This window comes from Dermochelys coriacea, chromosome 6 (genome assembly GCF_009764565.3).
Source record: "Dermochelys coriacea isolate rDerCor1 chromosome 6, rDerCor1.pri.v4, whole genome shotgun sequence".
Lineage (NCBI taxonomy): Eukaryota > Metazoa > Chordata > Testudines > Dermochelyidae > Dermochelys > Dermochelys coriacea.
Window position 1 is genome coordinate 54,676,239 of NC_050073.1, and position 22,182 is coordinate 54,698,420.

A 22,182-nucleotide genomic window follows, 5' to 3' on the forward strand; every position below is an offset into this window, starting at 1 on the left:
ATGAACAAGTTACTCTCTTGTCTAAAGCAGCTCATCTTGCCCACAGTTCTCTCCAGCATTTTCAACCAAGCCTGGTGGAGGTTCCTTTCTCATGACGTAAACTTGCTTCTCCCCTCCCCACATGGGTTTCTCCTGGGGGTTGTTGAGAGCAGCACTGGGGGATAAGGCACCTAACATCTCAGCCAGGTACCCTGTGGTCTGGGCTCTCATCTCCTTGGCCTCTCCCAGAGCTGAGTGCTCGTGCTTCTGAATCTCTCCGGTGTCTGGGCTTAGATGTTCCCAGGGGCTTCTGCAGTGTCCTCTCAGCGCTAAAGAGACTGCAAAGGAGGATTCCATTCCATATGGGCCAGAGAAGAGGCCAGGCCCTGTGGGTCCCAGCCAAGGAGTGTGCAAACAGGATCATTTCCATACCTTTCTCTGCGTTCTCTTTGAACCTGGCCCTTGTGTTTCTGTTTAGCCCATAGTTGTCCGGCATCACTGGGTGCACCGGAGACGCCAGGAAGGGAAGTGCCGGCAGTGTGGAAAGGTGAGAAGGGCTGAAAAAAATCCAAGGTTAGGCGGGGAAGGAGAAGGTGATAGGTTTGGGGAACACAGAGAGGAACCACTTGGAGCACAACCCTGCTGGGAGGGGACAGCCCCCTCACAGCCAGTGATCCTGTATTCTCTATATTGCTGCCTACTGGCAGCACAGATATCTCTGTCGATCCCTACATTCATCCAGTCATAGGATTTCCGCACAAACTGATCTCCTTTGCCCTTGGTTCTGGAGATGCTTGTCCCAAGCATGCTCAATTCTCTCATGCCAGGGCTGTGGGTGGGGAACTGTCCGACTGAGACCTGAGCTTCACTGGCTGCAGAAGGACTCTAGTGGCTAACATCTTCCATAGCTGGGGAGCTGCTGTTCCCCTTCCTATGGGCCCCTCGCTGCACTGCGGAGAGTTATCAGGAGCTTCATGACCCGCCTCCTTCCCTCCGCAGGGTTTCCAGCAGAAGTTTGCCTTTCACAGCAAGGAGATTGTAGCCATCAGCTGTTCCTGGTGTAAGCAAGCGGTGAGTGCAGCCCTACCCTGAGTTAATGGCCTAATGACTTCTGATGGCCAAGTACGTTCTAGTGCAAACTGCGAGCTCCCCACAGCTGCTGCTCCTGCCCCATACCCTGCAGCACCTCTTACCGGGAGAGGCTGGGATTGGAGTACCTGGGAGTGCCTCTCGCAGCCAGAATTCCCACCCTTTCCGTGCAATGCCTCCTGTTGGGAGCCCTCACATTGTTAGGCTCCTGACACATTTCCTACAGCACCCCCTGTTGGGGGCAGGTGTGCTGTGTGTGTTCAGAGCTGGGCTCCCCAGGCCAGGCTTCAGCAAGCGAGTGCTGCGTTCTCTCTCTCTCATAGTATCACAGTAAGGTGTCATGCTTCATGCTGCAATGCATCGAAGAGCCGTGCTCGCTGGGGGCTCATGCTGCTGTTGTCATCCCGCCGACCTGGATTCTGCGGGTCCGGCGCCCCCAGGTGAGTTGCTCCCTCAGGCTTCACTTCTGTTTAATCAGCAACTCCTGCTCGACTGGCAGCTGGTGATGTGGTTTTTCTCCTTTGCTAGAATCCACTGAAGTCCAGTAAGAAAAAGAAGAGGACGTCGTTCAAGCGAAAATCCAGCAAAAAGGGGGCGGAGGTCAGTGAATGAGGCCTGTGTTGACTGGGAATTGGTGGGCAGGAGAATGGGAGTTGGAGAAGGAAGATTGCTGGTCACAGGGTATGGTCTGAGACATGAAGCAGAGAAAAATGAGGTGGAGGGAAGGTGCTGGGTTATGAGGGTCATTTGCAATTGTAAGATATCTCAGAGGGGTGTTTAAAAAGAGAACAGAAAGGCTGGCATGTGGATCCCACTCCCACTGGAGCTGGAAGGGTAGATCCCATTGCTAGGGCCCTTGGGGTAGCTGGGTATTTTTGTCTCCGTATTTAGCTCAGTATTTTGTCTCCATTTCAGACTTTAGTGACTTTAAATTTCAGTTGCAGGCAAGAGCTTGTGTTTCCCATGTTTGTTGATGGTGGTGTGGTGTCTCTTGCAGGAGGGGCGATGGAAACCCTTTGTCATCAAGCCTACTCCAGCCCCACTCATGAAGCCCCTGCTGGTGTTTGTGAACCCCAAGAGTGGTGGGAATCAGGTAGGGACATTTTTCTGACAAGTTTCTGGATAGCCAGCTCCATAGAGGCCTCGCATCCCAAATGCTGAGAATCCAGCATGTTCGGTGATATCTCAGCTGCAAATACAGAAGCAGGCAGTGTGATGCCAGCTTACTCCCTGGCATCTCCTCTTGAGGCCAGGCCTTGCCTGACTGTCCAGGACTACAGATTCCCATCACCTCTGTCTAAGACCCTGCTTCCTCCCCATCTTCCCCCTCCCACCATTGGGATTCTCTGTATCCTATTTCCTGAAGTATTTCATCCTTTTAGGGAGCCAAGATCATCCAGTCCTTCATATGGTTTCTCAATCCACGGCAAGTCTTTGACCTCAGCCAGGGCGGCCCCAAAGAGGCGTGAGTACTGACTCAAGGAGCCCCATCCCCCTTCTCTCACTGTCTCCCCCAGTAGCAGCCTTGGCCTCTTCTCTTCCAGCTGGCCACTAGTGAGGGACTGAGGCTCTAGGAAAGGCCCTTGGGAAGAGCTGTGTGACTGGACACCCATTGCAGGTTCAAAGCCTGGGACGTGTCTCTGGGGACTGATCCCATTTCACTTCCCAGTCAGTCCTGGCTCCCTTATGTTTCCAGGAGGAAGGATGGCCAAATGGTTAAGGCACAGGGCTGGGAGCCAGGACTCCTGGGTTCTATTCCCAGCTCTATCACTAGCCTGTTCTGTGACTTGGGGCCAGTCCCATTCCCTCTCTATACCAGCATCTCTCCATCTGTACAATGGGGATAAAGATCCTGGCTTTCTTTTCCAGGGGCCTGTGAAAATAAACTCATTACAGTGTGTCAAATGCCATGAGGCTGTAGGGTGTCCAGGATTGTGACTCCTCCAATAGACAGCCTGAGAGAGGAACCCATTGTAAACACTGGCCAGTGCAGTCCCAGCTTCAAGTGTCTCGGTGATTCTCCCACCTTTCCTTGATTCCCTCCGCTTTCTGCTTCCCTGCAGGCTGGAGATGTATCGGAAAGTGCACAACCTGCGGATCCTGGCGTGCGGGGGGGATGGCACGGTGAGTGACCCTGACCTCTCACTGAGTTATCAAGGGATGTGGCTAGTGCCTTTATCCAAACCCCTTGCCCTTCCAGGAGAGGTGGTGGCGGCGGCTTCCTTTCTCTAATCCAGAAGTGGGCAAAATTGGTCCCCCAAGTTCTATAATGTGGCTCACAGCCCCTAGTGACTACAGGTCCCAGCTTGCCATACTCCATCTTCATCTCAGAAGCTAGCTGCATGGTATGCTGGGGCCAGTAGTCTTTGTGGGCTACGTCTCCATACTAGAGATGAGGGCGGCTGTAATGGTCTTTAGATGTCATTTAGGTGCCGCCCTTGAGCTCCTGATGAGCTGCTGGCGCAGCCCTCAGCTGGGCAAAGTTTGAGAGCTAGAGTGAGTTCAGGCTTCCCCCATCTAAGCTCTGTCTGCAGCACTCCTGGAAGATTAACTCTCTCGCTCCCAGTGTAGGTTAGGTATAGAAAGGGGCTGATCAGCCTTTGGGGCAAACAGCAGTAGGATTCTCCTAGAATCCACTGTACAGGGGCATTAACACGTACTAGGGCACCAACATGCTGTGAACTGCATGAGATGTCACCTCTGGGGAACCTCACTCACTTACCATTTGGGGTGGGGCAGGTATTTCCCCAGAACATTGGGTCGAAAGATGGGGTTTGTCCCTTCTGTCTGGAGCATTGATGGTTGTTGGCTGAGCATCTCCTGTAATGGCTGGGGAGTGGGGGCGGGGGGCGCCAGTCTCCATGTCCTCCTCCTCTCTGGCTGTTGGTAACATTCTCTACCCCCTCAAGCTGATCACCTCATAGGGCTCTGAAGTAACCATCTGCTTCTTTGGTGTCTGTCCTGTTTGGCCAGGTGGGGTGGATCCTCTCCATCCTGGACCAGTTACGTCTGAATCCCCCTCCTCCTGTAGCCATCCTCCCTCTGGGGACAGGGAATGACCTGGCCAGGACTCTGAACTGGGGCGGGGTAAGTGTCTCAGGGGGGAGGGGGCGGAGAAGGGTATTTGCCTGGGCGGGGGGCTCTCATAGGGCCCTGCTCTCTGGTACTATTGGCTCCTGAGCTTGGGCACAGGTGGTTGGAGTGGAGGAGGGACCTGAGCTGTGATGGCAGGACAGAGGTTTGGTGTGTGGGGGAAGGGGAGCTAAGCCCCCGGGTTCAGGGTTGTGGGTGGGGAGCTGAGCTCTTTTCTCTGGCGTGGGGAGCTTTCCCACTAGCGCTCCATGCGCTGCCAGGAATCCACCCCGTTGGAAGAAGTAACTAATTGTGCCACCTGGCAAGCCGCTGTGGTGGGCTGGGAGTCACTGTGGAAAGCACCCCCAGTCACAGAGATAGAGCCTCTTAGGCTGTAGGTTACACAGTGACAATCCCGGCCCTGTGTACCCTGTGTTCTCCCCACTCTTTGCTTTGGGGCACCTGGCAGCCCCCTCACCCCCCCCCCAGCCTCTGGTTAGGGGAGTCAGGTTGGGCGGCTCACTGAGCTCCACTTTGGCCCATAGGGTTACACTGATGAGCCCTTGTCAAAGATCCTCTCTCATGTGGAGGAGGGAAACATTGTGCAGCTTGACCGCTGGAATCTCCAGGTGGAGCCAAACTCCGAGGTGAACCCTGAGGAAAAGGACGAGACAGCCACAGACAAGGTGAGAGACACAGCGCTTCTCCATCTATCCCCAGCTCAGGAAGCACTCTGCTCCTATGGGAGTGTTTTCTTTCCTGTTTCCGCTTTCTCTCCTCATGGCTCAGGGGCCGCTCCCTGCCTCCCATCTGGGAGAAGCTGCCCCATGGACTAGTGGCAATCAGAACTGGCCCAAAGGTGCAGGTCTGGAAGAGGCTTGGAGGATTGCAACCATTCCTTTGGTGCAGAGACCCCGAGAATAGCAAGCGTCTCAGGGAACAGAGGTGGTCTGACTGCTCGGTGAGCCAGCAGTGACCCTGTAAGAAGGGGGACTGAGCAGCTGGAATGGGGTTTGGTGGAGAGGAGACATCCCTACTTCTCTGGAAAACTCTCTCTGGAGATCCTGAAGGTTCCTGGGGAAACAGGCCCCAACCCCTGGTGCATTTGGCACAGAGAAAGCATCTGCTGCACTGCATTTGCCACTCTGTTCCACCCTAGGTGCTGATCTGGGCTGGACACTGCATCCACATTGCAGGGCAACAGAAAGGGCTATTCCGTCTCCCTCAGTGTATCCCTCTTTCAGGCCAATAGCCGCCTCTGTCTCAGTTACTCCCTCCGCCTCCCTCTGCTGGCAGCGGCCCCAGTATATGGCTAGTGAAGTGTGGTCTCTCCTTTGCAGTAACTCTACATTCCTAGCCCCATGTCTGGGCACCACAGTTCCCAGCCTCAGCCTCCTCCTTTTCCCTTTTCAGCTTCCCCTCGATGTCTTCAATAACTATTTCAGCCTCGGCTTTGATGCTCGTGTGACACTGGAGTTCCACGAATCTCGAGGTAGGTGGGAGCTGGAGTAGGGCTGTCTGGTGCTCTCTGTACAGAGCTGCGGGGCTGGGCTGCAGAGTGAAAGATTCTTGGGATTTAGAGGGAGGGGTGAGCAAGGGGGAAGCAGGTTTATAACCTGGAGGTACCCCCAGCTTGGTCAATTGAAACACTTCGTGGTAGGGAGATGGCAGAGAGAGAACCAGCTGGGGAGAGGGTGGGGGGAACTGACCAGGAAGAGGGTGGGAACAACCAGATAGGGGAGAGGAAGCTGCAGAGAATTGCGAGTGAATGGGACAGGGAGGAAGAAACTGAGGAGTGTGAGGGGGCAGCTGGGGAGGCTGGTTTGCAAGCCTGGGAGAGTGAGGTGAGGCTGGGGCGACAGGCAGCTGAGTTGCTCCTGGCAGTGAGTGAGTGACACTAACGTCTGTCCTTTTTTTTTTTTTTTTTTTTTTTTCCCTCTCCTCTTTCCCTAGAGGCCAATCCAGAGAAATTTAATAGCCGGTTTCGGAATAAAATGTTCTATGCTGGGGTAAGTGTGTGGGTCTCCTTGGAGACAAGCGCTGTCTGTCTAAGCTCCAGCTACTCTTAGAGATTTCCAAAGCTGCTTTCTCTGGGTAGCTACAAACGGGGTGTCTGAACTATCAGGACTCAGCTCTTTTAATCTCCCCATCAATCTGTTCCTTTAGCCCCATGATATTGTTTTAGCTCTTCTCTGAACTTCTCCCACTAGCTTTCTTGTACTGAGGGGCCTGGGACCAAACATAGTGTCCCAGTCTGGACCTCCCCAGACCTGTATTAGAGGGTGATTATCCGCTCCCTGCCCTGGGATGAGGTCTCTGCATATGCAGTCCCCAGGTTGCATTAGCCTTTGTAAAACCCTATCGCAGCGCAGACCCCTGGCTAATTTTTCTCTTCCCCTTGAGTCTTGGCTGCTTCTGCTTCCCAGAGCTGTCCCTCCCATTGAGGATCTGGGTTTGGGGGATTAGCTGTATTACCCTAGATTGCATGTCATATTGTTTCATGCCCTCTCAGAACTGCCTTGCACTGAGGAGGCTGGTGTCTTGCTCCTCTATTGGGCCCAATAACTTTTGTTTGGCCATATTTTCGCACAGCCAGAGAATGAATTTGCATTCCGTGCCCCGAGTACAGCATCCCACCTGGAGAAGGAGGTGCCCTAGCCCTAGATCACAGCTGCTCCTGGAGGCCCAGCCTGGACACGGGGGGGCTGCAAGTTAGGACAGAAGTCCATTGTCAGAGCTGGGTTATCATGGGGTGCGTCAGGTCAGGAGTGAGGTGCATCTGCAGCCCTGTACCAGGAGGGGGAATCTGCCAAAGGTGCAGTGAGGCCTGGAAGAGGATTTGCCCAATCTCGGGGGCTTGACTTGAGACTCAGTAAAGCATGAAGGGTCCATGCGATCCAGCTGCTACTCAGGGACACGGTCTCCTGGCACTGACCTCGTCTCTTGTGTTGGCAGACAGCGTTTTCTGACTTTCTCACGGGCAGCTCCAAAGACTTAGCGAAGCACGTCAAAGTGGTGGTGAGTGTCTGGAGAGGAGGGGCTGAGATCATTCCCTGGGAGCGGTGGGGATTGGTGAATCCGGGGCATCATTCCTTTAGGGGTAACAGTAACTGGTACCACAACGGCTGAGGCAGCTTTTGCGCTACGAGGGACATTCCTCTGGTGCTGCAGGGCGACAACTCCCACTCGGAAGGCAACGGGGAGTTCGTTCCCCCCAGAGTACTAGGGCTGGGCTGGGCCCCTCTCCTTCAGCCAGCCTACGTGTCTGACTGTCTGTTTGTCTGTTTTCAGTGCGACGGGACAGACCTGACCCCCAAGATCCAGGACCTGAAGCCCCAGTGCCTTGTCTTTCTGAACATTCCAAGGTGAGTGGCTCCTGCACCCCTGGATGCTGAGCAGCCTGCGATCCCTGCCTGGTGTGTTTGAGGAGCCCGCCCATTGGTCCCAGGTGGTACTCTGCTCCCGTTGTCTCCGCAGGTACTGCGCGGGCACCATGCCCTGGGGCAACCCTGGGGAGCACCACGACTTCGAGCCCCAGCGCCATGACGATGGCTGCATTGAGGTCATCGGCTTCACCATGACATCCCTGGTAAATCAGCTCAGCCACTGGCAGCAGGCAAGGGAGTTGCAGGTTCTGGCCCTGTTGCCTTGCACCCTACCTGCCCCCCACCACAGTTCCCGACCCTGCAACCTTGACTTGAAATCCAGCTGTGCCTGAGAGCTCCTGGCAGTACCCATCCTCTGAGCCAGTGGGACCTTCCAGTCTGCAGACAGCATGGCTCAGTGTAGTCAGGAGCAGGACCCTGGAGGTGCACCCCCAGGTATAGCTTGGGGGGACCTCTGCCAGGAACAGTGGAGCCCTTGTATGCAGGACAGCAGAGCAGCCCTCCCTAGAACGCTCACCAGCCTGCACCCTGTGCCTGAGTGGCTAGTGGTGGGAGAGAACTCAAACACCATAAGCCTTGTTTGCTGGGGTCTTTGGGTGCCTCTGCATCCTCTCACCTGCCTCCGCACCCAGGGCCTCCTCCAGACACCTATGAGGACTCCAGCGTGTGCTGGTCTTTGTGGATTCCTTCTGCTGGGGGACTGAGCTGAGCCCCTCCAAGCTCAGTTGGCTTGTGACTCCACTCGGTGTTGGATGCTGCTGCTCTGAGGTATGGCCCGTGAGCCTTTCCGCCATAGGCAGCCCCGCTGTAACCCTGGTTTTGTTTGCAGGCTGCCTTGCAGGTGGGTGGACATGGAGAGCGGCTGCACCAGTGCCGGGAAGTGATGCTCACCACGTCCAAGGCCATTCCTATGCAGGTGGATGGGGAGCCATGCAAGCTGGCAGCCTCCTGTATTCACATCTCTCTGCGCAACCAGGCCAATATGGTGCAGAAGACCAAGCGACGCAACTCCATGCCTCTGCTCAATGAGTACGTTCACCTGGCTTAAGGCAACCTTGGGTGCCCCAAACCCAGCAACTTGTCCAATCTGGGTCGGTTCCTCAGGGCATGGGGGTGGTACCAATCCAAGAGGGCATTATTCACCCATTTATCCTGGGTGGCCTCTCCCGGCTCTTCATGCTTCACAGTCGCCTCCAAGAGGCGTGAGCAGGGAGCCTTCCAAAGGATTTCTGGGCAACACTGGAAGGAAAGTGAAAGGAGGCTTGAGTTATGGCAGACATCCGGTGCAGAAAATGAAGCCTTTAACTGTTGTCACCTGCTGCTGGGACTGGGTTAACAAGGAGTTCTGCCACACTGCCCGCAGCACCACTCCCTGTGGGAGTCAAGTACTGGAGTGGCTGGGCACGTCACCCCATGTCCCTAGCCTGCCATACCAGTGCTCCTCCCATTCTGCTTACGGCACCACTTGCTGGGAGAGACAAGTACTGGATAGCTGGGAGCTCCCTAAGACAGTGCTCTTGCCTAGCTTCCTCAGTTGCTTCTTGCTGGAGAAGGCTGGGCTACTGTAGCTACGAGCTTCTGCCTACATCTATAGGGCCTCCTTTCTAACCCCTGCCCTTCTCCTCCTGCCTGCATGCAGCCAGCAACCAGTGCCCGAGCGGCTGCGAATCCGGGTGAACCGAATCAGCATGCATGACTATGAAGCACTTCACTATGACAAGGAGAAGCTCAAGGAAGCCTGTGAGTGACCTGCCTGGGGGCTTTGGGAATGTGCTATCCCAGGGGGCGATGGGTGAGGCCTCCTTGAGCACTTTGGGCCATAGGGCCATTGAGACAGCTCTGGGTGGCCGCAGCTCTGCCGTAATGAAGCCGTGGTCTGCAGATGGAATGTTGCATGCTTGAAGTGTAGTCTCTGTGGGTGGCCATGGTCAGCCCCATTTTATACAAAGTGGCCATGCCCTGTTGTTCTCACCATGTCTCTGGTGCTGTCCTCAGCTGGGCAGTGGCCATGCTGTCTCAGGGGCTCAGTGACGGGAGGACTGGCAGCAGGCAGCTCCCTGAGATGTCTGTGCTTTGCTTTCAGCTGTGCCCCTGGGGATCATTGTGGTTCCAGGAGATAGTGACCTGGAGGTCTGTCGGACCCACATCGAGAGGCTGCAGAAGGTGAGGCACTGCAGGTGGCATGGGTGATTGTGGGAACTGATCGTTGAGGGGAGGGAGGCACAGGAGAGGTCTCTCCTGACCCCTGGTTATTGAAACCTTGCACAGTTGGCATTCTGAACATCCAGCATTGCCCTTTGATGGAGACCGGATCCCAGGCTAGAGGGACCATTGATCTGTTGAGTCTGACAGCTCCTGTGTATCGGCCTCACTATTTTCCTTTTTGTCATCCTGGTCACCCTGTCCTCTAGCCCTCCCCAGGGTGTTGGGCAAGGAGAGGCTGCTGGGCAGGTAGAAAGAGAAGGCTTTTGTCCTGCACTGAAGTATGTTCTACAAGATCTTAGTCCTTCCCCCAAACCTAGGTACACTGCAGAGTCAGTCTCCCCTGTGTCGGGTGTCCCTTTCTCTCCCCTCTTGCACTAGTGTGAGCTCCTTCTCAGCCCTCACCTCCAGGGGCAGAGAGTTCTGCTTCTCCCCAGTGCCCGTGGAGTTATGCTTTTCCCTACCTCCTGGAAGGGATTTGGCCTCTCCTGGAAGGGTCCTGCACAGCCTGAAAGTGGGCTCCTTGTGGCCTAGGAGTGCTGCAGGATCCCAGTCTGGTTTGAGTCAGTGACCACAGAGAGAGGAACAATCTACCGTGTTTAATTACAGAGCATATTATGCAGGCTGGCATAAGAGACCTGCCTATCCCTCTCTCTTGTGTCTGCATTTCTGATGGCCCCTTCCCTGCAATGGCTCAGTCCGGGGTCCAGAAAGGGGGACACTCACAGGGAGGTGGCTGGACAACCATGTGATGGGTTTGGTGAGGGCCTAGCATCTCCACCCTTACCGAGTCCCATCCCTCTCATAAAGTCATGTGAAGCAACTATGGCCACAACATGGGGAAGTTCCTACAGCTGGAGGGGGTGGGGGTTCTAGAGAGTGGCCTGGCCTGTCTCCTGGCTGATGCTTTAGATGACATGTTTGAGCACACAGAAGCTGGGCAGCTTGGGACACGTAGCTCTTGGTTTCAGCTGCTACCTTTCTCCCCTCTTTCTCATTCCATCTGGAGCATGTCATCACTAAACTCTGAACCCAGCTGCATGTCCTTGGGCTGTAGGGACTGGGAATGCATAGGCCCGAGTGGCTACATGCAGTGGCAGGGGCTGGCTCCTCATACAGGAGAGGGCACAGAACAGGCTCTGCTGAGACAGAATGGGGGCAGCTGAATGAATGTGGTAACCCACCCCCTTCCCTCTTTGCAGGATTTTCTTCCATGCCCTTCTTCTTTACAGTGCCTGCTCCTTCAGGTGTGTATCACCCACCTCCCTCCCCTCTTGGGGGATCTCTGTCATGTACATGGTGCCAATCTTGTGGGCTTGTTTGGACACCTCCCCAGTGAGTTTGGCATATTGTTTGGACGCTTCCATAGCTGCACCCCATGCCATGCCTGTGTTCTCCACTCCTTGTGCCATGCCCCTATGTGCCCCACTGTCTCTGTGCCACGCCTTGGTGCAAACTGCTTCTGTCAAAGGGCCATAAATCTGAGCCTGTCTGAAGGCCCAGTGCAGGAATGAACCCAGGAAAGGTTGTGGGGAATGACAAGGAGCTGGGAAATGTCACTGTCCTCTCTTTATGCAGGAAGAGGATGGAGCCAAATTAAAGACGCTTTCATCTCAGAAACTGTCTCCCAAGTGGTGTTTCTTAGACTGTGAGTATTCTCTCCATACTGTACAGTAGCACTGGTCTGCCCTGGAAGGTGGGGTCAAGTCCTGATCTGCTCTAGGTATCAAAAGTCCCAAACCAATGATGCCCCCAGGAATGCTCGTTCCCTGTGATATGCTGACCGGCTCGCCCCATGGCAGCATTTCCATCAGTCTGGTGCTATCTGCATGTGGCTCCCCGGCAGTCAGCCCATTACTTTTTGCTCAGTTTGTTTGGGTGCCTGAGTGCGGCAGCTTTGAGTTGAGGGGAATATGCCTTCCCTGCCCTCAGAGCAGCAGTTGTGCCAGTGCCACTGGTCATGTGAGTCCAGCAAAGACTGCCAGCTGTGGAGTGTTTGCTAACAGCACACCTGGCCTCAAGTCCTTGTTCCTGGCCTGTGCATGGAGCAGGCTCTCCAGGATTGGGCTGAGGTGCTGTGCCTATATCTGACGGACAGGGGGCTCCCTCGGGCTGGGAACACATCCTCAGCGAGGCACTGCAGAATCTTGTGTGCCTGTCGGGAGTGGGCTCTGGGTGCAGCCACTGGATACATTCTGTGCCTGCCTGACACCAGCTGGCATTTTCGTGCAAACAGCCTTCTCCTCACCAGTACTTGGGGTGCTACTAGTCAGAAGGACTCACTATTCTCCCTCTGTATGGGGGAGAGGACTACCAGTGGCACTCCAGCCCCATGATTTCCAAGGGGAGTTTCCCAACTACAGATAACACTGTGGCCTTTAATAGCGCAAGTGAGTACTGCTAGTCGTGTACTAAGTGTTTGGAGCGTAGGTGGTTGGGGGAGAAGTGAATTAGGAGCTCTGCTCCTGAAAAATAAGTCCAGTGTGATAATGACAAGTCAGTGTGGGCCAGAGGGGAAGCAGGCCAGGGAGAGGGAGGGTGAAAACTGAGAGTTGGGCCCAGATTCTCCCAGCAGGAGGTACTGCAGTGAATAGTGTAGGAGTTTTGGTCAGGAGGGAGCTGCTGCAGTGACAGGCTTCTCCAGCAGGAGGTGCTCTACAGAGCAGCATAGGTGCTGCAGTGGGAGATGCCTTTGTACATCTAATTCAATTACAGGCTGTACAGCTGATGCCTTGTGGAGAAGGAGGAGGAGAGTGCCAGGTGTGCTGAGCCTGTGACCCAGCCGGCTGTGTTTGCAGTAGCCCCTGAGTGCTGGGGCAAAGCAGTGGGGACTTGTTTACAAACACGGCTTTGTTCCAGCTCCTTTCTCAGCCCCGTCTCCCCTTTCCGCCCCTGCCCACGGTCGACACTTTGTTCCCGAAGCTCCAGGCTGCGTGTTCACTTTTACTAGCATATTTTTGGTGTCTCTGTTTCTGGTTTGAGCGATTCCCTGGGAATCCCCCACAGCCTGCGACAATAGGGGCTTTTGTGCCCTCATAATGGTGCTGGAGCAAGTTCCCAAACACACAGGGAGAAGCTCACGCAGGGGCACCAAACAGGGCAGGCCTGTCTCATTGCACTGATTCTCAGAGCCAGCAGGCCTGCACCAGGCACTCACTGGGCACCAGCCACACCACCTGAGGAGTCCGACTGCAGATGGACAAGCTAGGGGTCAATGGGGAGACCAGCATTTGGCCCCATGCCAGGGGAGACGCTGGAGGGACCAGGTGAATGAAAAGGCCAGAGCCTTTTCCCAGACGCTGTGGGGATAGATTGCTCTTTTCTATCCAGTTTCTGGAGTTTCTGCTCCTCTCCCTGTTTCCCTTGTGTTCGTTTCCCTCTGACTCTGCGTCCCTCCAGGCTCCCCACCAAATCTCTGATTTCAGGAGCGCAGTTTGGGCTCCATCACTGCCACGTCATCGTGGGGGAGGCGGTTTTCCAGGAGCAGTCCCAACAGGGGTGCAGCCATTGCTCCCTGAGTTTGGCCGGTGATGGGGAGCCAAGCCAAGTTAGGCTCATTCCAGTGAGAGGGGTGCTGTTCCTTGTCTCTTGGAAGTGTGGGGTCCCACCCAGAGGGGGTGGAGCAGACACCCCACTGCATGCACCGCTCACATGATCCCTGCTCCCAGATATTGCTGCTGTGGATTATTTCCTCCTTTCGCTGGTTTCCCAGCAGCAGGTTTGGTGCTGAGGAAAATGTGCCAGGAAAGAGGCTGGAGCTACATTCAAGGGCGACGCAGGCTCATTAAAGTGGCTGAATTACAGACCTTCGTTAGCAGCTCCGTGGCTGTAAATCTCTTGCAGGGACAGGATAAACGGGGCTCTTTCACTCCTCTAATCTGCTCTGGCTTGTGTCACGGACACCCCTCCCCCACATTCTTGTTCTGTTCCTAGAGAGAATTCCCCAGTCCCTTTAGGGCCCAGCCATAGCAACCCCAGTCTGGGCAGCAGTCCTCAGCCCTGTGGGGGACACAGAGCCCACGGATAAAATGCCCATAAAGCACTGGAGCCCACTAACCCTGGCCTGCCCCTGCTCTCCCCACCACATTGAAACAAGGCTCAGGAGCCTCCGTTCCCTCCCCAGCCCCTTCGCCTTGCTGGAATTTTGATTGTGAGTTTCATAGTTACCGGCTGCATCCCAGAGTTGCAAAGTGCTTCCCAAACACACACACACGCCCAGTCTGCTCTGCTCCTCTCGCCCCGGTATATCAATGTGGGGCTTTTCTGTCCCTCCAGCTGGTGCTCAGCAGAGAGAGCAACAAGCATCCCAGGACAGACTATGGACTGGCTTGGGTACAATTCTTAGCCCCCACAGGGAGAGTGGATGGTGGGTGCTGGTTTAAAACTGTGCTGCCATCCCAGGGGACAGGGACCAATGTCCATCCCATGCCCCATTTGGGAAGTGTGCTCTGCCAAGGCCAGGAATAAACAGCAGGCATGGAGCCTTGGTGCTGGTTTGTGATGAGCCCTAGTCAATAATGTAAACATGTAGCGGCACCAATTCCCCGAGAGCGGAGAACAGAAAGGCCCGAGCTCTCCATCTTGGCTGCTTCATGTCCCCGCAGTTATTCTGTCACAATATGAGTGATTTTAAGCCAGAGGAATAATCTCTCCCCTGGTGTAAGCAAGTCCTGACAGCGATGGGCTGTCATCTCCGCAGCTTGCTCAGGCAAGGCTCTGCTCTGTACAAGGTCAGTGTCGGAGCATCAGCAGCAAAAGTCCTGAGAGTCAGGAGGCAGGACGCGGGGGCCTGACAATCCCCAGAAAGCTGGAATTCCAGGCCAGCAGCCTGAAGGTAGCCAGGTATGTCCTGCTTCTGCTCCTAATGGTGATCAGAGCCTAGAACAATGGCTGGTTGCTCAGTCGGGCTGGAACATTGCTTGGGGTGATCTGTAGTCTGTGAAGAGGTCGGATGTGTCTTTAGGGCACATTATGGAAGTCAATGGACCATCCGTGGTCAAGAGTTATCTGGTTTCCCTGCTGTGTCCTGCTGTTGTGTGAGTGCACTCACTCAAGGGGTTGTAAGGTGGCTAAACAGTTTCATGTTGCCCAGGGGTGGAATGCAGTGGTTCTAGGGAGTCCCATTGCCCCTTTGTCTCTTGCCAGATTCTGGGGACAGGAATCACACAGTTTTTCTCTCTCTCTCTCTCTCTATCTCTCTCAGCAACTACAGCTGATCGGTTTTACAGGATAGACCGCGCACAGGTGAGAGCAGACTCATTCGCCAGGGACTGTGAGGACCGAGGTGGTGGTGTGCAGCTACGCTTGACCAGTAGCACATGTGTGTTCAGACATGCAGACACATGCATTGCCAAGGACCACTGCTTAGTGTGCTTTGTCCCCAGGCTGCCCAAATCCTGTTATCCTGTTATTTGTTGTTGTCCCATTATGGACAAGGGGATACAATTTCCTGGGAAGGTTGTAAACACCGGGAAATAGAGGTGCTCTGCAGTCAGGCACCTCTGGGATCATCTGGTATTGGATGCTTCAGGGGCATCACCATCTTCTTGAACCTCTGTCCTAGTGAATTAATGGAAGAAATATTGAGAGGAAAAACTGATGAAAGGTCTGGAGGATAATGCCCCCCAGGAGCAGTGGGCAGTGATGAGGATTAGTGAGAAGCCTCGCCATGCTGATCTCATTGCCCTGGTTGATAATATCACAGAGTTAGAGGATGGAGGCAATGCAGTAGCTAGATATAACTGGATGCAAGTCACGTATCTCAGGCTGTGGCCCCCATTCTGGGCTCCAGCTGAGCTGAGCGGCACAGCTCAGGCCATGGGGACAAAGGTGACTTTAGCTACCTCTGCACCACTTGGACTATGAGGCTGCTGGAACCTCATTCAGCCCCCATCCCAAACAAGTGGTCCCAGGGATTGATCTAACTTGCACCCTAGCTACAGCAGTCCCTAAGGGACTACCTAGCATCCCAGAATAGTTAGAGCTTAGAGCATAACCAAACACACCCCATCCCTCACTCAGATACACCCCTACTCCTGGGGACAGCAAAGGGTCATGCTGCTGGCCCTACTCACTAGGAAATCCACCTTACACTGGGTTATTCCAAGGAGGGAGATCTGGCTGGGTACCGGGCCCATTATGCTGCTGGAATGATGTAAAGGGGCTGGGATGTAGCTCAGACTTAGGATCAGTGTCTCACAGTCTTAACTTGAAAAATGAATGCAGGTTGGCTTGGCTAGGAACACTGAGATATGGGCTGGAAAGTGCCTGAAGGAGCTGAACAAAGTACGGTGATAAATGGCAGTGTACTGAGTTGAGGAAGGTGTCCATGAGGACCTGCAGGGCTTGATCTCAGGTGTAAACTTAAGTGTTATTAAATATCTCGGTTCATTAGCTAGAAAGAGGGCAAACAGGAGCATGATGCAATCAACAGGTCACACTGAAATGGGAGGAGTTGTAAACCCTAGAGAGGATAGAGAAAATGCAGAGGGACCCAGAGATGTTAGACACATGGGCAGGAAACAACTAAGTGAGACTCACCCTGGGGAAATGTAGATTTTGCAGCCAGGGGAAAAATAACCCAAAACCTTGATCCTCAATGGGAGGAGAATGCCAGGAGCAGGAATGTCTGAGAGAGACTCTGCGAGGAGAGGGAGAAGCAAAAGACTTCACAGTGAGATGGCTGCAAAACACCAGGGATGTTCTGGGGAGTGGGGATGCAAAGTCCTCAGTCCCAGCACAGGGAGGGCCCAGTCCCTCTAGCTACAGCTCTGGAGAGACCCCACCTGGAGTCAGCTCTGGGTCTCCTAAGCCAAGAAGCCTCACATCAAGATGCAGGGATATGGTCCCTTCCTGTGCGGTACTAGTGAACCCACACCTGGCCTGTGACAGTCAGTTCTGGGCCCCTTGCTGACAGAGGAAGATTGGAAGGCAAGATTAGAGGAGGGCAACAGGAATGAACAGGGGCTTGTGGGGAGAGATTAATAGAGTTGAATCCGTTCAGGTTGGCTAAGGGGCATTTAGCCTGTGCTGACAGTCTGCAAATATCATCCCGGGATAACCGCTGAGGGTGGAAAGGGATTACATAGGGTCATAATGAGAGATGTGGGCAGGGATTTGGAGAAGGGATCTTCTAGTGGAGTCTCTGCAGACGCCCTGACAGTGAGATGTGCGAGGCTGTGGAAGTGTTTTCCAGGAAAGGGGCAACAGCTCAAAAATAGACTGGACACAACCTACACTTTGTTGGAGACGAGACCCTGATAGGGCTTTTCCATCTGTCATTGAGACTCCACTCCACACAGTGATCGTTGTTCAGAAGCATCTGACCTGGCCAGGGTCATGGTGATCAGTCTAAGAGCTGTGTGGCAGGCTGGGGCTGCCCTTGCTAAGTTGCCATGGGCACCAGTCCCAACTCCACTCTAATTCCAGCCCCTTTGAGCTGCCATGGGCCATCACTCCCCTGAATGCTGCTCTGGTTGCTAGTGGGGGAGGGGATGTTTCCCCAGGGTGACTGGCCTGGAGTGGGTGGATCCCCTCTCTGAAAGGCTGATCTTTACCTTCTAGGAGCACCTCAACTACGTGACGGAGATCTCCCAGGATGAACTCTTTGTGCTGGACCCGGAGCTGGTGATCACTCAGACCGTGGGCACCTCGCCTGCCATGCCTGACCTCGTTGACTTGTCCTCCACGCCCACAGGGCACCATTTTGCTTTCCCTTCTTCCTCATCCTCTCCACCCTCCTCACCAGCCCTCAGGTGAGAATGGCCTTGTGGAGTGGAGAGAAGGGTCTGAGGGAGAAGTGGAAGAAGGACCAGCCTGAGAGGCTTGGCGCTGGCTTAGCAGCTCTGAATCCTGAGCTCTGAAGCGAAACACCAGCTCTGTGTGACACAAGTGAGAATTTGTCTCTGCAGCTTGTCTCTATGGAGACCAACAATCTTCCCTTCCTCCCCCATGCATATTCCACCCTAGGAAAGTGTGACTCTGGGCAGTGGGGCTGCACTGGAGGGTTACACCCATGGCTTTAGTTTAGCCGCATCAGTCCAGGGCTGACTGAGACTCCAGAACTCGTTTCCCATTGCTAGCCCCCATGGCAAAGGGAGATGATTCTCTGGGGGGCCTGAGACACAGAGCTGGGATAGGGGTAGGTGTCACTGACTGAGCTGGGAAGGGAAGAAATTAGTGGTGGAGATGGGCCAGGGAGAGGAAAGAAACCAAGTCATGGAAGGAATGGGTGTCCTTGCTAAGGCAAGGTTAATTCCCTCAGTCTTTCAATTTGTAAGCACCTGGAAGATAATAGAGTTATAAGGAATATCCAGCATGGATTTGTCAAGAACAAATCATCCCAAACCAACCTAATTTCCTTCTTTAACAGAGTTATGGTACAGCTTGACACAGTCCCATATGGCAGTCTCATAAGCAAACTAGGGAAATGTGGTCTATATGAAATTACTATAAGGTGGATATACAACTGGTTGAAAAACTGTACTCAAAGTAGTTCTCAATGGGTCACTGTCAAACTGGGACAGTGTATCTAGTGGGGTCCCACAGGGGTGAATCCTGGGCCTGGCACTATTCAAAATTTTCATTAGTGAGGTGGATAACAAAGTGGAAAGTATTCTTATACAATGGGAATACTAGCAAGCTGGGAGGGGCTGGAAGCACTTTGGAGGGCAGGATGAGAATTCAAAACAACCTTGATCAATTAGAGAATTGGTCTAAAATCAATCAAATTAAATTCAATAAAGACAAGTGCAAAGTACTTCACTAGGGAGAAAAAATTGGATGTACAACTGCCAAATGGGGAATAACTGGCTAGGTGGGAGTGCCGCTGAAGAGGATCGGAGGGTTCTAGTGGATCACAAATTGAATATGAGTAACCATGTAATGCAGGTGTGAAAACAGCTCCTGTCTTTCTGGGGTGTATTAACAGGAGTGTCATATGTAAGACAGGAGAGGTAACTGTCCTGTTCTACTCAGCACTGATAAGGCCTTAGCTGGAGTGCTGTGTCCAGTTCTGGGCGGCACACTTTAGGAAAAATGGGGACAAACTGGAGAGAGTCGCGAGGAGAGCCACTAAAATGATCAGAGGTTTAGAAAACATGTGCTATGAGGAAAGTTTAAAAAAAGCTGGGCATGTTCCATCTTGAGAACAGACAGAAGGGGACCTGATACCAGTCTACTAATATGTTGGGGGCTGTTCTAGAGCGGACGGTGATCAGTCGCTCTCAAGGCCCACTGAAGGTAGGACAGGAAGTAACTAACTGAATCTGCTGAAAGAGAGATTTAGGTTAGATATTAGGAAAAACTTTCTAGCTATAAGGGTAGTTAAGCTCTGGACCAAGCTTCAAAGGGAGGTTGTGGAATCCCCATCTTTGGAGGTGTTTAACACCAAGCTGGATGCACACCTGTCAGGGATGGTCAAGGTTTGTTTGGTCCTGCCACAGCACAGGGGGCTGGACTAGATCTCTTGAGGTCCCACCCAGCCCTACATTTCTGATTCTGTGATTCCTTTCTCCTGTCCTATCCCAGCTGGCATCCATGCAGCTGGCCTCTCAGCAGCAGTGTCTCTCCAGTGGCAGGCTGGTACACAGGAAATGTCTGCTGCTCACACAGCCCCAGCTTGACTAGCCATCAGGCAGGGCTCCGGCAATGGGGAAGTATCACAGAGCCACAGAATCGGTGCTACCACCCCAGCTTTGGAACTGTTTCGGGGGGGGGGGGGGGCTTTCAGTGTGCCAGATCCCAAAGGAGTCTCACACTTCCTCCAGAGTAAGCCATGCGGCTTCACTGCCTCCTTAGACGGGACCTCCTGGGCCTGCAACGCTCCTGCTTCACACGAGAGTGCTCTTGAGCATATCCAGCTGAGAGAGGAGCTTTGTGTGCTCTTCAGGAATTAATGCACCTTGCCAAGCGTGTGCAGTGACATGCAGCATTGTCCAAACGGGGGACGGTTAAGAAGTCATCCGGAACAAAGCATAGCACTTCCTTAAGTGAGCAAAGAGGCAGGAAGGTTAAAGCCTAGTCCATTTGGGTTTGCCCAGAGCCCAGCCAAGCTGTAGTGAGCCCTGTTGTTCAAGCTCGCTCGCTCTCTCCTTGGTCAGGCTCCAGGTGAAAGCCTCCCTGGCTGGCTCCAGCAGACAGCACTTATCCCCGCACCTAGAGTCCTTCTTTGTTCCAGACCTGGGAAATGCTGCCCAGCCGTGTGCCCCTCCCGCAACCCCCTGGGGAGGCGGAAAAGTGTATCTCTCTAGGTCGTTGATTGCTAGGTCTCAATCTCCAGAGAGTTGGATTTGCCGTCCTCTTTTCAGAGACTCCACTGCTATGGGGACCAAGCCCCACACATTTAGGAGACATCCATATCTACATCTGAGCAAACAGCCCTTTTCTACCCCCTAAGTAACAGCGCCGCCCATAGGGGAAACTGAGGCACAAACAGGACTCATAAAATATTACAGAAAATTTCCACTTCATCACAAGGAGTTCCCAACTAGTCTAGTCCTGGCCTCTCCCAGCAAGGGATGCTGATGGGCTCTGACTGTGAGGATCACAGAGAAGAGTGCAGGGGAGGGGAATTTGCTGCAGAAGACTTGCTTATCATGGCATTTGACAGCGTCAGTTCTGAATCTCTCCCTCTCTTCTCTTCTAGCTCAGAAGCAGGGGGCTGCCCCTGCCATGAAGGTAAGTCCTTCAATCTGTGCTGCAGGCCTCTGGCAAGTCTCTGGCTCCCCTGTTCCTGTCACACTTAGGGTTATACTAGCAGATGCACCTGAGTCCCTGCCCTGATTCTGTGTTCTCCACAAACTGAACACTATTGTTGTCTGAGAAAACGGGGGTGATGGGAATGTCTGGAGAGCCCCAGCCCTGCTGGTGTCACATGGCACCGCTCTGTCTGGGATCCAGACCAACCACAGGCTCTGCAAGAACTGCACAGCCTATGGGGTGGCAAGGGAGAGGGTCACACCTGGGGCTGCAGTGACTGCACAATACACTGCCATTCAGGGGGATCGGGGCTTAGGTTCTCCAGGGAGGTGCCCCAAGGGGAGCAGCAGGAGTGACTGGCTGGAGAGACCTGATAGCCATTTGCTCGCATAGTGGAGCAGTGCAGGGAGCCTTTTCCCAGCCTGCTTGTGAAGTGTGGAGCTCCCAGCTGGGGGTGGGGCGGGAAATGGCAGGGTGGTGAGGTTAATCTCCCACCTGCAGAATCCAGGCCTTGAGATGTGTTGCTGGGGGTGGGGTTTGTCTCTGCCAGGCACTGGCAGGAGCTCTGGGAGGGGGAGCACAAGGTCAGGGGCCTCCCTCAGCTGAGCAAATGGAAAAAGTTTCCTGGAGCTTGAACAGAGCCGTTCCTGGACGTGTGAATGAGTCACTGGTGAGAGGCATCCCAGCTGGCCGGCTCCCCAGAGACCCCCGCATTTGCCCTTCGCCCGGCTCTCCCCCTCCACCTCAGGAGTTACTTTTTCCATGGTCTCAAAAACATTCCTTCTGGACCTCGCCAAAGCTGGGGCCTGGCCTTGCCCCCAGGGAATGTGGTCTAACTCCTCCCATGGGTGTTTCTCCCCTCACACCCCATCCCGTGGGCTGCCCCCATTTTCTCCTTACCTCTACCCCACCCCCAGGGGCACCCAGCAATATAAAGCTGAGCCCCCCACTAACCCTCTGGTGCATGCCGTGTTCCAGGCAAAACCAGCCTGGCCAGTGGCCGCTGGTTTCCAGACTCCCCAGAACCCCTCTCCTCCCAAGCCCTGCGCGAGGGGATTGGACTCACGGGAATTCCAGGCCCAGGGATGCCTTGCCAGCAGCGCCCTGATGTTCAGGGACTGTCAGCAGGAAGCAGCCAGCTGTGCCCAGCAGCTGGGGAGGGAGGGGAGATTTTGGCCCTGCTTCCACACTGGGAGGAGGTCACTAGTGCAGACTGTGGTGCTGGAGAAACATGGTTCTCGCAGCTCCCATTGCATAAGCAGTAACAGGCTGTGAGCCGTGTCCCAAGGCAGCTCCAGAAGTACACGATGTGAACTGGCCTGGGGCAAGGACTGTGTCACTCTGCCATTGAAACTGCCTCTTAGCCCAGGAGAGACTGAAACGGAAGAGAGCCTGGGGAAAAGGTTGCCTCCCACCTGCACCTCCTTGGTGTTTCCACCTGTCCCACTGTAGGATACCCGGCAGCTCAGTCCTCAGTGCGCGTGCATGCGCAGAGAGAGAGAGAGTGAGTGAGTTTCCCCCCGCACAAGCAGCCCTCTCTCTTCCCATCTCCTGCTTCGCTTCTGTCATCCTGACCAGTTTCTCCTCTCTGCAGATAATGCTTTGATAGCTGCTGCCAAGAGTAATGATTTCCAGAAGGTAAGAGCTGCCATGTGCCATAAACCCAGCCACAATGCTGGGGGTATGCTGTGCCTTTCCCCACAGCAGCTAGCTAGGACCCCAGTGTGGCGTGAGCATCCCTTCTCCAGCACCCTGT

At 54.2% G+C, this 22,182-nt stretch overlaps 1 protein-coding gene across 24 annotated transcripts in view; it reads left to right on the forward strand.

The window, feature by feature from the left end:
- The window catches only part of DGKZ (diacylglycerol kinase zeta), a 104,927-nt gene that overhangs the window by 73,405 nt on the left and 9,340 nt on the right, over positions 1–22,182 (forward strand). For 9 of the 24 annotated variants that reach the window (XM_043515632.1, XM_038405204.2, XM_038405208.2 and 6 more), the window contains 23 exons: positions 458–526; positions 979–1,050; positions 1,392–1,508; positions 1,597–1,668; positions 2,066–2,161; positions 2,451–2,533; positions 3,132–3,192; positions 4,042–4,155; positions 4,686–4,826; positions 5,554–5,632; positions 6,094–6,149; positions 7,096–7,158; positions 7,432–7,505; positions 7,618–7,756; positions 8,356–8,555; positions 9,166–9,266; positions 9,610–9,689; positions 10,931–10,975; positions 11,307–11,376; positions 14,932–14,972; positions 17,292–17,482; positions 20,374–20,405; positions 22,021–22,064. In XM_043515632.1, coding sequence (XP_043371567.1) covers positions 458–526; positions 979–1,050; positions 1,392–1,508; positions 1,597–1,668; positions 2,066–2,161; positions 2,451–2,533; positions 3,132–3,192; positions 4,042–4,155; positions 4,686–4,826; positions 5,554–5,632; positions 6,094–6,149; positions 7,096–7,158; positions 7,432–7,505; positions 7,618–7,756; positions 8,356–8,555; positions 9,166–9,266; positions 9,610–9,689; positions 10,931–10,975; positions 11,307–11,376; positions 14,932–14,972; positions 17,292–17,482; positions 20,374–20,405; positions 22,021–22,064 — 2,040 coding nt within the window. The remainder of the gene's footprint in view (positions 1–457; positions 527–978; positions 1,051–1,391; positions 1,509–1,596; positions 1,669–2,065; positions 2,162–2,450; positions 2,534–3,131; positions 3,193–4,041; positions 4,156–4,685; positions 4,827–5,553; positions 5,633–6,093; positions 6,150–7,095; positions 7,159–7,431; positions 7,506–7,617; positions 7,757–8,355; positions 8,556–9,165; positions 9,267–9,609; positions 9,690–10,930; positions 10,976–11,306; positions 11,377–14,931; positions 14,973–17,291; positions 17,483–20,373; positions 20,406–22,020; positions 22,065–22,182) is intronic. The other 15 variants (XM_043515635.1, XM_043515634.1, XM_043515638.1 and 12 more) reach the window with 4 other exon arrangements.